The 13810-nt window shown below is 37.2% G+C and overlaps 1 protein-coding gene across 2 annotated transcripts in view; it reads right to left on the reverse strand.

The window, feature by feature from the left end:
• Positions 1-441: 441 nt before the first annotated feature.
• The window catches only part of LRRC28 (leucine rich repeat containing 28), a 102752-nt gene continuing 89383 nt past the window's right edge, over positions 442-13810 (reverse strand). For both annotated transcript variants that reach the window (XM_074354207.1, XM_074354206.1), the window contains one exon: positions 442-751. In XM_074354207.1, the coding sequence (XP_074210308.1) occupies positions 679-751 (73 nt within the window). In that variant the 3' untranslated portion in view covers positions 442-678. The remainder of the gene's footprint in view (positions 752-13810) is intronic.

Raw genomic sequence — 13810 nt, forward strand, 5'->3', positions numbered from 1 at the left:
CTTAATACATTGCAAAACTTTATATCTACATATGTGTGTTAGGACCCCTCTGACGCCTCTACTGGAGTCTAACTTGGCTGCCATCTCACGCACCACCCCCCAAGGCCCCCAATCCCAACCCCAACCAACACACACACTGCTGCTCAATACTACTGAGCCCATAGGGTTTGCTGAAATTCGTTAAAAACATGGAGGAAAACCTCTGAGGGAAATAATTCTCCGGGGAAAGAATGAGAAAGGAGAAGGTTACAAGTATCATTGAAGGTTCGTGTGTTCAAAAGTTAATTTGGTTGTATCACCAAATTATAGTTCTTCAGGGAACTGAAACCTGTTCTAAATTAGACTTGGGGACGCGCATCAGTCCGCGTGTATAAATCCGCGTAAATACTCTGCGTATGAGACACACTCACATAAAAAGAAAAACACAGAAGACAGACGGTCTTCAATTTGGGGAAGGATATATTCCAACTTGGGGGGAGGGTGAAGGCATTTCAGCTGTGAAGCTCTGTCAGGACATTTCCAGAGCTCTGCAGTCCCCGAGTCTGACAGGACAGGCTGTAGGGAGGGGCCAGTTGGGCCTGGCTGGACTGTCCCCTCTCTCTGCTGCACAAATGGTGTGCGACGTGCAGGCGACTTCGGTGTCAAGCTGGCCACACTCCTGAGGCTCTTGAGTGTTTATCAGCTCAGTAGGTCAAAAGTCTGCAGACACTGGGTGGAGCAGCAGTAAGCCACAAAACTCACAGTCGTCCTCCTGGAAGGGGAAAAAGGGAGACAAGGACACTGTGAGTTCAAGTTAAAGTCTCAGGATTCTTTCCATCAGAGACAGTCTTTTTCTTTGTTAAAATATGAGATGAGGAACGGTCAATGAAGTGCACAACAGAAATGTAAATTCCTTTTAAAATTGAGCACTGGAATCAGTGAGGCATGTGCATGCTTACTTTACTAGACGTTTTCAAATGACATAACATCCCTGTGTTAGCAGTGAAGGAAAAATAAGCTTTTTGCATCTTATGGTTTGAATTGTGCTTAGTAGAACCAATAGTGCAATGAAAGAATTTGAAATACATTATAAAAATCATCTAACAGAAAATGTCACCAATTTAGCTAGAAAACTTACATATACCAAAGAACTTAAACAACATAATTTTCAGGAATGTATCCTACAAATGCATTCCCACAGATTGCTTATAGAGGTAATTTCAGAATCTGAATAGTGGGGTTTGAGGGTCTTTTCCCACAAAGCAGAGAAATTCCATCTTAAACTCCTGTTCGGCACCTTCCTGCAGTGAGTCATGAGCCCTCTGACGCACCCTGGGTGGCTCCCGCTGTTAGACGCCTTGTTTTCCTACCAGAAGTGCTATCCTTTGGTAAGGAGAGAACAATCCACTGGCATTTTCATGGGACGCCCCTGGGCCGACTGTCTTCTATTTTCCCCACCCTAGTTTTTACCTTTCTCTGTAGTCCAAGGAGGTGACCTCGACAGACCCTACCACCAAAACTGCCTGACTGCTGGTTTCTAGCAGAATTAGGCCAGCGGGAGGCATAGCAGGGAAGCTGAAGGGCAGGAAGAGAGAAAAGCTGAATATTTCTTTTCTTCTTCTTTTTTTTTTTTAATAGACTTTCTTCTTTTAGGGCAGTTTTCGGTTCACAGCAGAATTGAGCAGATTTCTTCTTTTCTTTTTTTCAAAGTCTAGTTAGTTGAGGTATAGTTACATACAAGCATACAATAAAATTCACCCATTTTAAGTGTACAGTTGAATGGGCTTTGAGATATATACTATTATTGAACTAATACCACAGTCAAGTAATAAAACATTTCTTGTATCCCCACAAATTCTACTTGTAGCCCCACGCCCCAGCCCCAACTCCCTGCCAAGTCTCCAGCAACCATTTGATCAATTTATTTCTCTTTGGCATTATTTCCCCTGGGCACCAAATCCTCCAAAAGAAGCTTTGTCATTATTCCATCTTGGATAATAAAAACCCTCGAGGTGAGAGCTAGACCTGCTTCTACAGGTTCTCTTGTCTTAGATTTTTGGACTAATCTTGGATTCCCTTTCCAACTGGTTCCAGCTGTTTGGCTGATGTGAGGATAAAGCTTCCCTGGATGGACCCTCCTGCCTGGCTCCAGTTCTCACTTGGCTTCGGTAACACTTTTCAACACGCAACCAGACAGTGGACAGCTCTGCCTTAGCCTTCACGTCCTGCTCACCCAGAGTCTCAATATCAACCAGAGGTGGGAGCTCAGGGCCTTCTTGGGTTTCTTCTGAGCATGCTCACATCCTTATGCATGCACACAGCCTTACATACTCCCAGGAGGACGTTAGCGCTTTCCAAGCCCCAATGGAGACCTCATTCCCCCAATTTTCCTCTTTAGCTTTATGGTTAGCCTACTGTTTGCCCAGCAGTTATCCACTGCCTCAGGCATCTGTGAAGTTAACCAATTGCCTGTAATTGTTTTGACAATTTTTTTTTTCCAGACTATACAAACAGTTCATACAACTCACCACCACCACCACCAACAAACAACAAGTAACCCATTCAAAAAATGGGCAGAAGACCTAAACAGACATTTGTCCAATGAAGACATACAGATGGTCAACAGGCACATGGAAAGATGCTCAACATCGCTAATTATCAGAGAAATGCAAATCACAACTACAATGAGGTTATCACCTCAGACCAGTCAGAGTGGCCATCATTAAAAAGTCCAAGATTCCTTTTAACATTGTTTAACTTAATGGCAATATTTATAGTTTAATAGAATAAAACACAATTTCAGTTATTAGATTTGGGGGGGGGTTGTTTGCTTTCAGTTACACACGAGCAAAACTGTTGACTCTCAATATTTTGATACCCTCAGAGAAGAGGCTTTTTGCACTGGTAAGGTCTAACTGAAGTCAAATAAAGACAGACTGCAGGTGGGGTTTTTCAAGGAATCACCAAACAGTGACGGTGCTCTGGCAATGGGCCTTTGAAGACACTCCCTCTCCCCTCTACCCCTTTCCACTTGCTGCTGGGCTGCTGGTTTTTACTGTGATTGCAGAGTCTTGGTTTTCAAGGTTAAGACTAGAAAATGGGACTGTAAGTTAAAATATCACAAAGCTCTCTATTCTTACTGAGATGCAGCCACTTTTCTTGAATAAAGGCGCTCTGGGTTACTGTAAGCCTTTTGTTAATTTCCAGAGTTCTGAAAAATTCTATTCTCACCATTTTTTTTGCCAGTTTTCTCATTGCTTTTATGGAAAGGTTGACTATTTCTACCCCGGCCCATCTCTACCCTTCTGACCAGAACTCCTATTAAGCAGGTCCTCTCTGATGGCTCTAGTTCTCAACAGCCTCCAGATCTCCCTTTGTCCTTCATGCCTAAAGATTAAGAATGGTAAAGCTTCCCACTGCTGTAAGTTCTCAGGTACTTCATCACCCTTGTGGGTGCTCTGAACCCTGCCTGTACTTCTGTAAATCATCCCTCTCCATTAATTTCACTTCAAAATCCCAGCTTATGTGTGTTTTCCAGCCAGTACCCTGACTGATTTAGTATACGTTAAAGGAAGTGGTCTAAAGAAACAGTCCATTAAAGTGGGATTCTGGGATTGGGTTGGTAAACGCATGAATGGTCTCCTTTCTAGGGGAAAATGGGACACTGCTAATCTTTAGTCAGTTACAGCATCACGATTACTCGAAGCATCACTGAGATTGCCAGTGAGGGTAAGGCACTGGGAGATAGCGTGGCTCTGGCATTTGATAGCTGTGGCATCATGTTGAATTCAAAGATTGGGAGGGTGATGGCTTCTTTTGACTGCTGAAGATACTCCCCCAAATCCCAAACCCCTCCAAAAAAAAAACCAAAAAAAAAAAAACCAAAAAAAAAACCCAAAAAACAAAATTCTCACCTCAAGGCATAGGTAGAGAGAGAATCAGAAAGTTTCTACGGTGGCCTTAAAGGAATTCTTATTTTATGAAGCTGTGGGAGGAACATGCCTGAGGCCTGAATGTACAGGCTGCAGAATCACATGTCAGCTAAAGGTGTGTTTATGCTCAGTCTCTTACGCTAAGGCAAAGAAGATGGTTGGGAAGGGGTGGAGACTTGAGATGGAAACCTTTGTTTGTCCAGACACAAATCTAAGAACCCAGAGCGTCTAATATCTCTAAACGTTTCCTCACATCAGAATCAATCCTTCTTACCTTCGAAGAAAATAAGCATTTGTTTGAATAAAAATATATCACTGGCTTCATCTGGGGGTGGTTATATGAAAAAAGAAACACCTACTCTCTTCAGGACCCACACCAACAATACTTACTGCCTCTAGACCCACAGAGAGTAAAATCTCAGCATGATTCAGAGAGTTAATTGCAAGGCCTGCTCCTGGGAGAGATTATGTACATGAAGGAGTTGTAGAATCTTGCCAAGTTTTATTAGCAGGAATCTGGAAAGCAAGCATGGAAATGGATTCTAAGTATATTAGCCAGTAAGAATAATTCTAAGATTGGATTAAGCCAAGAAGGGTGCTTCACAGAGGCCTTAGGATTCAACGTGTTAGCTTGAGTACCTGTAATGGTTAATAGAAGTCTGGACTCAGTACAGGCTTACAGTCAAGGAAACAGAGATGCTGGAACTCCCACTGCACAGTCTAGAGGGAGGAGATCAAAGGCTTAGCGAAATGTTGAAATGGATCCAGTGTGGCGTAACTTGCTCAGTCACCTCCTGGAAACTTCTGGGAGGGTCAGGAAGACAGTCCCTTCACTAAGACATTAAGATATGTCTTGGTGAGGGGAATACAAACTGGAAGTAGCAAGCGCACTTAATACTTATTACAACACATGCCTACTAGAGGCGAAAGAGAAAGCTTGCAAAAGTTCAGGCATCTGCTACATTGGTAAAGTTTCAAACGAGAAAGAAGAATTGCATCCAGAACTGCCCACTATGAAGAAACAGATCCACACTTGTGGGTGGGTCCCTTTGGATTCTGGAAGCAAAATACATTTTGGTGGGAACTACTGGTTCTCCCAAGATGGAGTAGCCCCAGTCCTCCAAGATCTTTTCTCTTACAACTAAAACACCATGGTCAGAACATAATAAACAAGCACTGGAAGATTCTGAAAGATAGAATGAAGGTAGACAGCCTAGGACCCTGGGATTTGAGAATAAACACAGTAATGGTGAATGCCCTAGGTTTCCTTATTATCTCTCATATATTCAGATAGGATGCTGTAGACACTTACAACCCGAACCACCAGCAAGCAGAGACCAAGAGAAAAAAAAAAAAGCCAAGAAAAGTCTGTTCTCCCTATCCAAAGAATGGGGACAAAGAAATCTACCAAATTCTATGGAAAGTAAATAAGCAGTTGCTTGGGCTGGGTGTGGGGGAACAGAGAAGCAATAGCTGAAGAGTCCAAGGTTTCTTTTAGGGCGAGAAACATGTTCTAGACTTGTGGTGCTGGTTGCACCTATCTGTGAATATAGTAAAAACTAATGAACTGTATACTTTAAATGGGTGAATTGTCATGTAAATTATCTCAATAAAGCTGTTAAAAAACAACAGCACTGAAAGGAGAAGTAGGTAAGTTCACGGTTAGAGTGGGGACTTCAACATCTTCCTCTCAGCAGCTGACAGACCCACTAGACAGAAATCAGCACAGGTATAGAAGCAAAGAACTCAATGAGCCAGAGAATCAAACTGATATATACAAAACGCTCCACTCAACAGCAGCAAATTACACTTTTTTCCCCAAAATGCCCTTGGAACATTCACCAAGATAGACTATATTCTGTGCCATAAAACAAATCTCATAAATTTGAAAGAACTGAAATACAGAGAACATGTCTGGTTTCATTTTTCACATATGAAGAGCCTAGAAGTCCTCACTCTTGTTCTTACAAGAACAAGCTGAATAAATTGAAAATCAGTAACTCCTTCCACTCTAACTAGAGAATTGAGGTTGTAGGGCAAACTGCAACCTCAAACTTTAGTGAGACAAGTGAATCCAGGGAGTCATGGCTAAGAACTGCTTATGTGGACAGAAGATGCTAGAATTGCTGTGGGCTGAGTGTGGACAAGCCTGAGAGTGAGATACTCCTGGGACTGCAAAATTATGGTGACCTGCCCATATTCTTGGGAATTTTCCTGTAGGAACACTATAGGCTGTCATGGTGAAAAGTCAAAAAAGACCTCCTTGCTGCTCAGTCAGGAGGAAGAAAAGAGTAGACACTGTGTAACATGCCCAGAGCACCCTCCACAACAAAGGGCTGCTCCCAGAGGAAGAGAGTTCACCAGAGCCTGATCCCAGCTGGGGAAGGGCACTCTTCCCACTGCGGCCCCCTCTGTGAAGGTCACAGCCCAGAAACACAGGCCCATTAAAATACTGAGACATAATCATAAAATCTCAGAATACTTCCCTCCCTCACTTACCACCAGAGTAAATGGGCTCCAGCATAAGGACAGTGGCTTGCAGATAAAACAGCTGTAAGATGCAGGCTCTCTGAGGAGGAGTATATGTGGAAGCCCAAAGTCAAGCGAAGAGAATTAAAGGACATTAAAAGAATCTGAATTTGAATTCTAAGCTTCTAGTACTTACTATAGCAAACATTAAACACAGCTCATCTCCTAGAGAGATTAAGGTACAATTTCACACTAAATGCCAATTTATTTCAGTTCTTATTACCCAGTAAAATATGTCTGACTTTCAACAAAAAATTACAAGAGATGTCAAAGGGCACAAAAAAGTACATGCTGAAGAGTCAAGGAAAACCTCAGAACCAGACTCAGATGTGACAGAGATGTTAGAATTCTTACAGGGAATTAAAAAAAAAATAGAACAGAAAATCTAGACCTGTGAGACAACTTTTAAAGGTACAACATATACATAATTAGAATGCTAGAAAGAGAAGGAGAGAAAAAGAACAGAAGAAATATTTGAAGTATTAGTGGTTAAGAACTTTACAAAATTAATGACAAATCCAGAAGCTTAACAGTACCAAGCAGGATAAAAATAAAAAACAAAAACAACCCCCCAAAAATTACACATAAGCATATCATATTTAAACTGGAGAAAACCAAAGAAAAGGGAAATCTTAAAAAAAAAAAAAGCCAGAGAGAAAAACCCCTTTATCTATAGAGGAACAATCATAAGAATTACAGTAGACCTCTTATTAGAATCATGCAAGCGAGAAGAGAATGGAGTGAAACACTCGCTGTGCTCAAAGAAAAGAAATCACTAACTCAGAATTCTATAATGCAGTGAAATTATCCTTCAAAAGTACAGGAGTATAAAGAATTTTTCAGAGAAACTGAGAACTGAGGAAGTTCACTGCCACCAGACTTGCCTTCTGAGACAGGTTGAAAGGAGTTCTTCAGGGAGAGGAAAAAGGATAGAGGCCAGAAATTCAGATCTACATAAAAACAGGGATAGGGATGACCCTAAGGTGTCCACCAAAAACTATTAGAACTAATAAATTAATTCAGTAAAGTTAAAAGATGCAAGATTAATATACAGAAGTATATTACTTTTCTACAGTAATAATGAACTATCAGAAGGAGAATTCAACAAAACAATACTTCTTATTATTGCATCAAAAAGAATAAAATACCTGGAAGTAAATTTAACCAAGGAGGTGAAAAACCTGTACTCTGAAAACTGTAAGACACTGACAAAGGAAACTGAACACAATACAAATATATGGAAAGATGTTCAAGGATTGGAAGAATTTATATCATTAAAATGTCCATATTATCTAAGTCTACAGATTTATGTGATCCCTAAGGATCATATTTAACAAGTAATCCTAAAATTTATATGGAACTAAAAGACCCTGAGTTGCCAAAGCAGTCTTGAGAAAAAAGAACAAAGCTGGAAGGATCATGCTCCCTGATGTCAAACTGTACTACAAAGCTACAGTCGTCAAAACAGCATGGTACCGGCACAAAAACAGACATACAGATCAATGGAATAGAATATAGAGCCCAGAAATAAACCATGAAGTTACGGTCAATTAATCTACGCCAAGGGAGGCAAGAATATACAATAGAGAAAAGATGGTCTCTTCAGTAAGTGGTGCTGGGAAAACAGGGCAGCTACCTGTAAAAGAATGAAATTAGAACATTTTCTCACACCACATACAGAAATATACTAAAAACAGATTAAAGACCTAAATGTAAGACTGGAAACCATAAAACTCCTAGAAGTAAACATAGGCAGAACATTTTCTGACGTAAATCACAGCAATATTGTTTTTTGATCTGTCTCCTAAGGCAAAGAAACAAAAGCAAAAATAAACAACTTAAAAACTTCTGCACAGAAAAGGAAACCATCAACATAACAAAAAGACAACCTACTGAATGGGAGAAAATATTTGCAAATGATGTGACTGATAAGGGATTAATATCCAAAATATATAAAAATAGCTCATATAATTCAGTATCAAAAAACACACAACCCAATAAAAAAGTGGGCAGAAATCACAAATAGATATTTTTCCAAAGAAGACATACAGATAGATGTCCAACAAGCATATGAAAAGATGTTCAACAGTGCTATCATCAGAGAAATGCAAATGAAAACCACAATGAGAAGTCACCTCACTGTCAGAATGGCTATCATAAAAAAACCTACAAATAAGAAATGTTGGTAAGGATATGGAGAAAAGGGAACTCTAGCACACGGTTGGTGGGAATGTAAATTGGTGTAGCCACTATGGAAAACAGTATAGAGGTTCCTAAAAAAACAAAAATAGAACTACCATATGATCTAGCAATTCCACTTCTGGATATATATCTGAAGAAAACAAAACACTAATTCAAAAAGATACATACACCCCAATGTTCACAGCAGGCTTATTTACAATGGCCAAGATATGAAGTAACCTAAGTGTACATCAACAGAAGAATGGATGCAGAAGACGTGGCATATATATACACACAATGGAATATTAAACCTGAAAGTAATATGATATTGTAAGTCAACTACACTTCAATAAAAATTTTTAAAATAAAAACATTTTCAGAATAAATAAGTTAATTAAATCAAATAGAAAGGTTGTTGGAGAAGGAATAAAGGTAAATAAAATACTTCATTTTTGTAATTTTCAGTTGATCTAAAAATTACCTTGTTTGAAATAATAAGAGTAACAATGTATTGTATGATTACAGCAGATGAATAGTGAAATGAAAGACAGCAATGTTATAACAATTGGGAGGGAGAAGTTAGGAATACTAGGTACCTGTACTACATGTGGAGAAGTATAGTGTGCCATTTGAAGATGGAGTTAGATTACTTAAAATGTATACTGTAAACTCTAAGGAAACCACTACAAATTTTTAGAAAAGAAGTTTAATTGATATGGTATGAAAGGAGATAAAATGGAATTACATAAAATGCTCAGTTAAAAATCAGAGAAGACAAAAAAGGGGGAAGGGAGAAAGAACAGAGATAAAAAATAGAAAATAGTTAAAATCAGTAGTTATTAATCCAGCTAAATCAATAATCACTTTAAATGTGAATGTCTAAACAGCAAGGAAAAGACAGAGATTGTCTGAATGGATGAAAAACAAGACCTAATTATATATTGTGTACAAGAAACCCACTTTAAACATATAAATGCAGATTGGTTAAAAGTAAAGGGATGGTGAAAGATATACTGTATTAATGCTAAACAAAACAAAGATGGAATAGTTGTTTTGTTACAGATACAGCAGACTTCAGGACAAGCAAAATTATCATAAAGAGGAGCATTACATAGTAATAAAGGGGTCAATTCTCCAAGAAGGCATAACAAGGTGAAAGGTGAACGAACCTAATAACAGAGCATCAAAACACGTGATGCAAAAACTGATAGACCTTCAAGGAGAAAAGACAAACCCGCTATGAGAGTTGGCGATTCCAACACCCTCTTTTGAGTAATTGATAGATCTAGAAAGCAGAACATCAGAGAGAATATAGTTGAACTCAACAACATGATTAATCAACTGATGTTTACAGACATTCTATCCAACAACAGAAAAATACACACTCTTCTCAAATTCCAGAGAAATTTAAATATTTTGGACTGAATGAAAATGAAATACAACTGATCAAAAAATTCTTGGATGCAGCAGCAGAAGTACTAAAGGGGAATTTATAGCACTAAAAACAAATATTAGAAAAGAAGAAATCTCAAAAATCAATAACCTAAGCTTCCACCAGGAAGTCAGAGAAACTAAAGCAATTTAAGTCTAAAGCAGGTAAAAACTATAAGGCATGTTCTATGTCCATTACATTGTCCATTATGGAATCAAACTAGATACCAACAACAGAACAGGAAAATCTCCAAATGTGGAAATCTTCCCCATGGATTAAAGAGATAGTCTCAAAGGATATAAACACTTTCATGAACTTAATGAAAATAAAAATAAACATACACAAATTTGAAAGGTCTCAAATCAATAATCTAAGCTTCTACCCTAAAAAATCTAAAAAAACCAAACCAAACCAAAAAAAAAAAAAGAGAGAGTGAGAGAAATAAACCCAAAGCTAACAGAAAAAAGGAAATAATAAAGAAGAGAAATAAATGAAGTTGAAAACTTTGCTAGGATTAAGGATGTCAATAAAACTTATAAATCTTTAGCATGATTTACACAAACAAAGAAAACACAAACTAATACAAGAAATGAAAGAGGTGACCTTAGTACATATCCTGCAGCCATTAAAAGATATAAGGGAATACTGTAAACAGCTACACACTTATAAATTTGCAAACTGAGAAGAAATAAATGAACTCCTTGGAAACTACAAACTAACAAAACTCAACCAAGAAATAGCCAACCTGAATAGTCCTGTAACTATTAAAGAAATTGAATCTGTAATTAAAAAAAAGAAAGAAAGAAAAGAAATTTCCAGGCCCAGATGGTTTCACTGGAGAATTCTATCAAGCACTTAAAAAAGAACTAAGAAGAATTTTTACATGATCTTTTTCAGAAAAATAGAAGAGGAGGAAAACTTCCCAGCTCATTTTATGTGACTCTAAAGTCAGAAAAAGAGTTCAAAACCAGAAAACTGCAGACCAATATTTCTCATGAACACAGACACAAAAATCCTCAACAGAGTATTAGCAAATCAAATACAGAAATGTATAAAAAGAACTATACACCATAATCAATTGGGAGTTATTTGGGGTATGTAAGACTAGCTGGTTCCATATTTGAAAATCAGTGTCAACCAATGTATATCAATAGGTTAGCAAAGAAAAATTTGCCTATCAATGGATTCAAGAAGTATTTGACAAAATACAACATCCATTCATAATAAAAACTCTCAGCAAACCAGGAATAGAGGATCGTTCTCAATTTGATAAAGATTTGTTAAAACCTGCTGCTATTTTATATTTTACAGTGATGTCCATTTTTACCACCTTAGTCATGACAGTACATACTGGAAGTAATAAACTGCAATAAAGCAAGAAAAAGAAATAAAAGGCATACATATTGGAAAGGAAGAAATAAAAACTATTCCTACTTTCAGATGACATGTCTACGTAGAATATGCCAAGGAATCTGCAAAATCACTCCTACACTCCTAAGAAAGTTCACCATGGTTGCAAGCACATAAAATCAAAATAGACAAATCAATCATACTCCTGTATACTAACAATAAACACATGGAAATTGAAATTTTAAAATATATTATTTATAAACACACAAAGGAAGTGAAATACTTGGGTATAAACTTAAAATATTTAAGGACCTGCATGCTGAAAATTATTAAATGATGATGAAAGAAATAAAAGAATATCCAAATGAATGGAGAGATACACTGTGTTCATACATTGGAAAACTCAGAATAGTACAGATGTCAATACTCTCCAAACTGATCTACAGATTAAATGCAATTCTGATCAAAATCCAGCACAAAGTTTTTTTGGAACCAAGAAAAGCTTATTCTAAATCTTATCTTATATGGAAAAGCAGAGGTCTTAGAATAGTTAAAACAAGCCTGAAAGAAAAGAATAAAATGAAAGCACCACAATACCAGATAGTAGGGCTTACCGTGTAACTATAGTAATCAACATAGTTTGACAGCTGAGAGAGACACAGATCAATGAAATGGAAGAAAACACAGGAAAACAGCTTCATAACCTTGGGAGTAGGTAAAGATTTCTTAGGACATGAACTATAAAATTAAAATGGATAAATTTGACTTGATCAAAATTTAAACCTTCTGCTTTGCAAATCACACTCATAAGAAAATTAAAAGATCTCTTTTGAGATTTTCTTAACTCAGGAAGTTATGTAAATTTTAAGTTATTAGGTACTTTGTATTGCCTTAATTTAAAAAAATAAGTAAAGTTAGTTAGAACCCTAGTTCAGATAATTTGCTACATCAGAATGTACATATTTGTATAAGTAACAACTGGAATGAAACTCAGATACAAAACGATCTTAAATGCCCAAGTGCATTTTTGAGGATCAGCTAACTGAACTCAGTTCTTCCTTTAAAAAAAAAAAAAGATAATTATGTTAAGTGAAAATCACGCATAGACGTGATACACTTCATACCACAACCAACTAATTTTTAAAATAAAGGTTCTAAGCAAAAGAACTCAATTTCATAAAGATATGGGATTGTTATTCACTGAGGCATAATGCCCACTGGACCAACATTAACCCCTTATGATGCTCAGGAGGGTACAGTGGGTAACCTGGAGGTGTCATATTTGTGGTGCAAAGAAATCTCAACTCTGTGTACATATTTATTTTCAAGAGACATTTAACAACATATTGTATCTCACTGTTGCATGAATGATTTAAGTTGTTACAAGTACACCAACAGCCTAAGCCTTAATGGATTTGTGTTGGTTAAGACCTTTACAATTACAGAACTGTAGCACCAGAGACATGATAGGTTTAGAGAGAAACTTTTAGCTAAGCAATAAACTCTATAATTAGGAAGAAGATGCTGATAAATTCTACAAAGAACATCAGACATGACATTTGTTGCTTTAGAATCTCTGAGCATATTTATAGGCAAGGCAGAAGACAGAGCATCTCAGTTTAGTTTTAAGATACAAAATACCACTATTCTTAAGAAAAAAATCACAATGTTGTTGCACATATTGGAGCCCACAAAAATCATAAGAAATGTGGTGTTTTCTTCGCAAACCTGTTTCCCGATTAGAAACAAAAACATATTGTTGACTCATACAGAAATTCAAGCCAGAAGAAAAATAGTATTAGACAGAGTTGATCAGATGAAATCCCAAGTCTGTGTACTTATTACTTACGGGAGAATCATCTAATAACATACTGTGTCTGCTTGTTACATTTATGTTAATAGTGATTATCTCTCATGGGAAAAAGATTCTGTGTGTATAACCGGAGACTTAAATATTTACTTGCTTCTCTCCTAGATCAGTCCATGCCCTAGAACTTTAGGAGTGAGATATGTATGGGAAAAGTAGTATCCGGTGATTTGGTTAGATCTGAACTCCTAGCACCTAGTACAGAGTCTGGCACACAGCAGATGGTCAGCACATAATTGCCGAGTGATACAATGAGGAAGAAACAGTTGAGAACAATTTATTTAAATTTGTTGAAGAATATTTTACCTGTGCAAAATTTCTTCCTAAGTCACCTTAAGAGTGTGCCAACAAGATTAACAGATACAAACACTATACACAAAACAGATAAACAACAAAGTACTACTGTATAGCACAGGGAACTATATTCAATAGCTTGCAATGACCTATAATGAAAAAGAATATAAAAAAGACTATATATATATATATATATATATATATATATATATACACACACACACACACACACATATATATATGAAT

The sequence above is a fragment of the Camelus bactrianus genome, chromosome 27 (genome assembly GCF_048773025.1).
Source record: "Camelus bactrianus isolate YW-2024 breed Bactrian camel chromosome 27, ASM4877302v1, whole genome shotgun sequence".
NCBI classification, from domain to species: Eukaryota; Metazoa; Chordata; class Mammalia; order Artiodactyla; family Camelidae; genus Camelus; species Camelus bactrianus.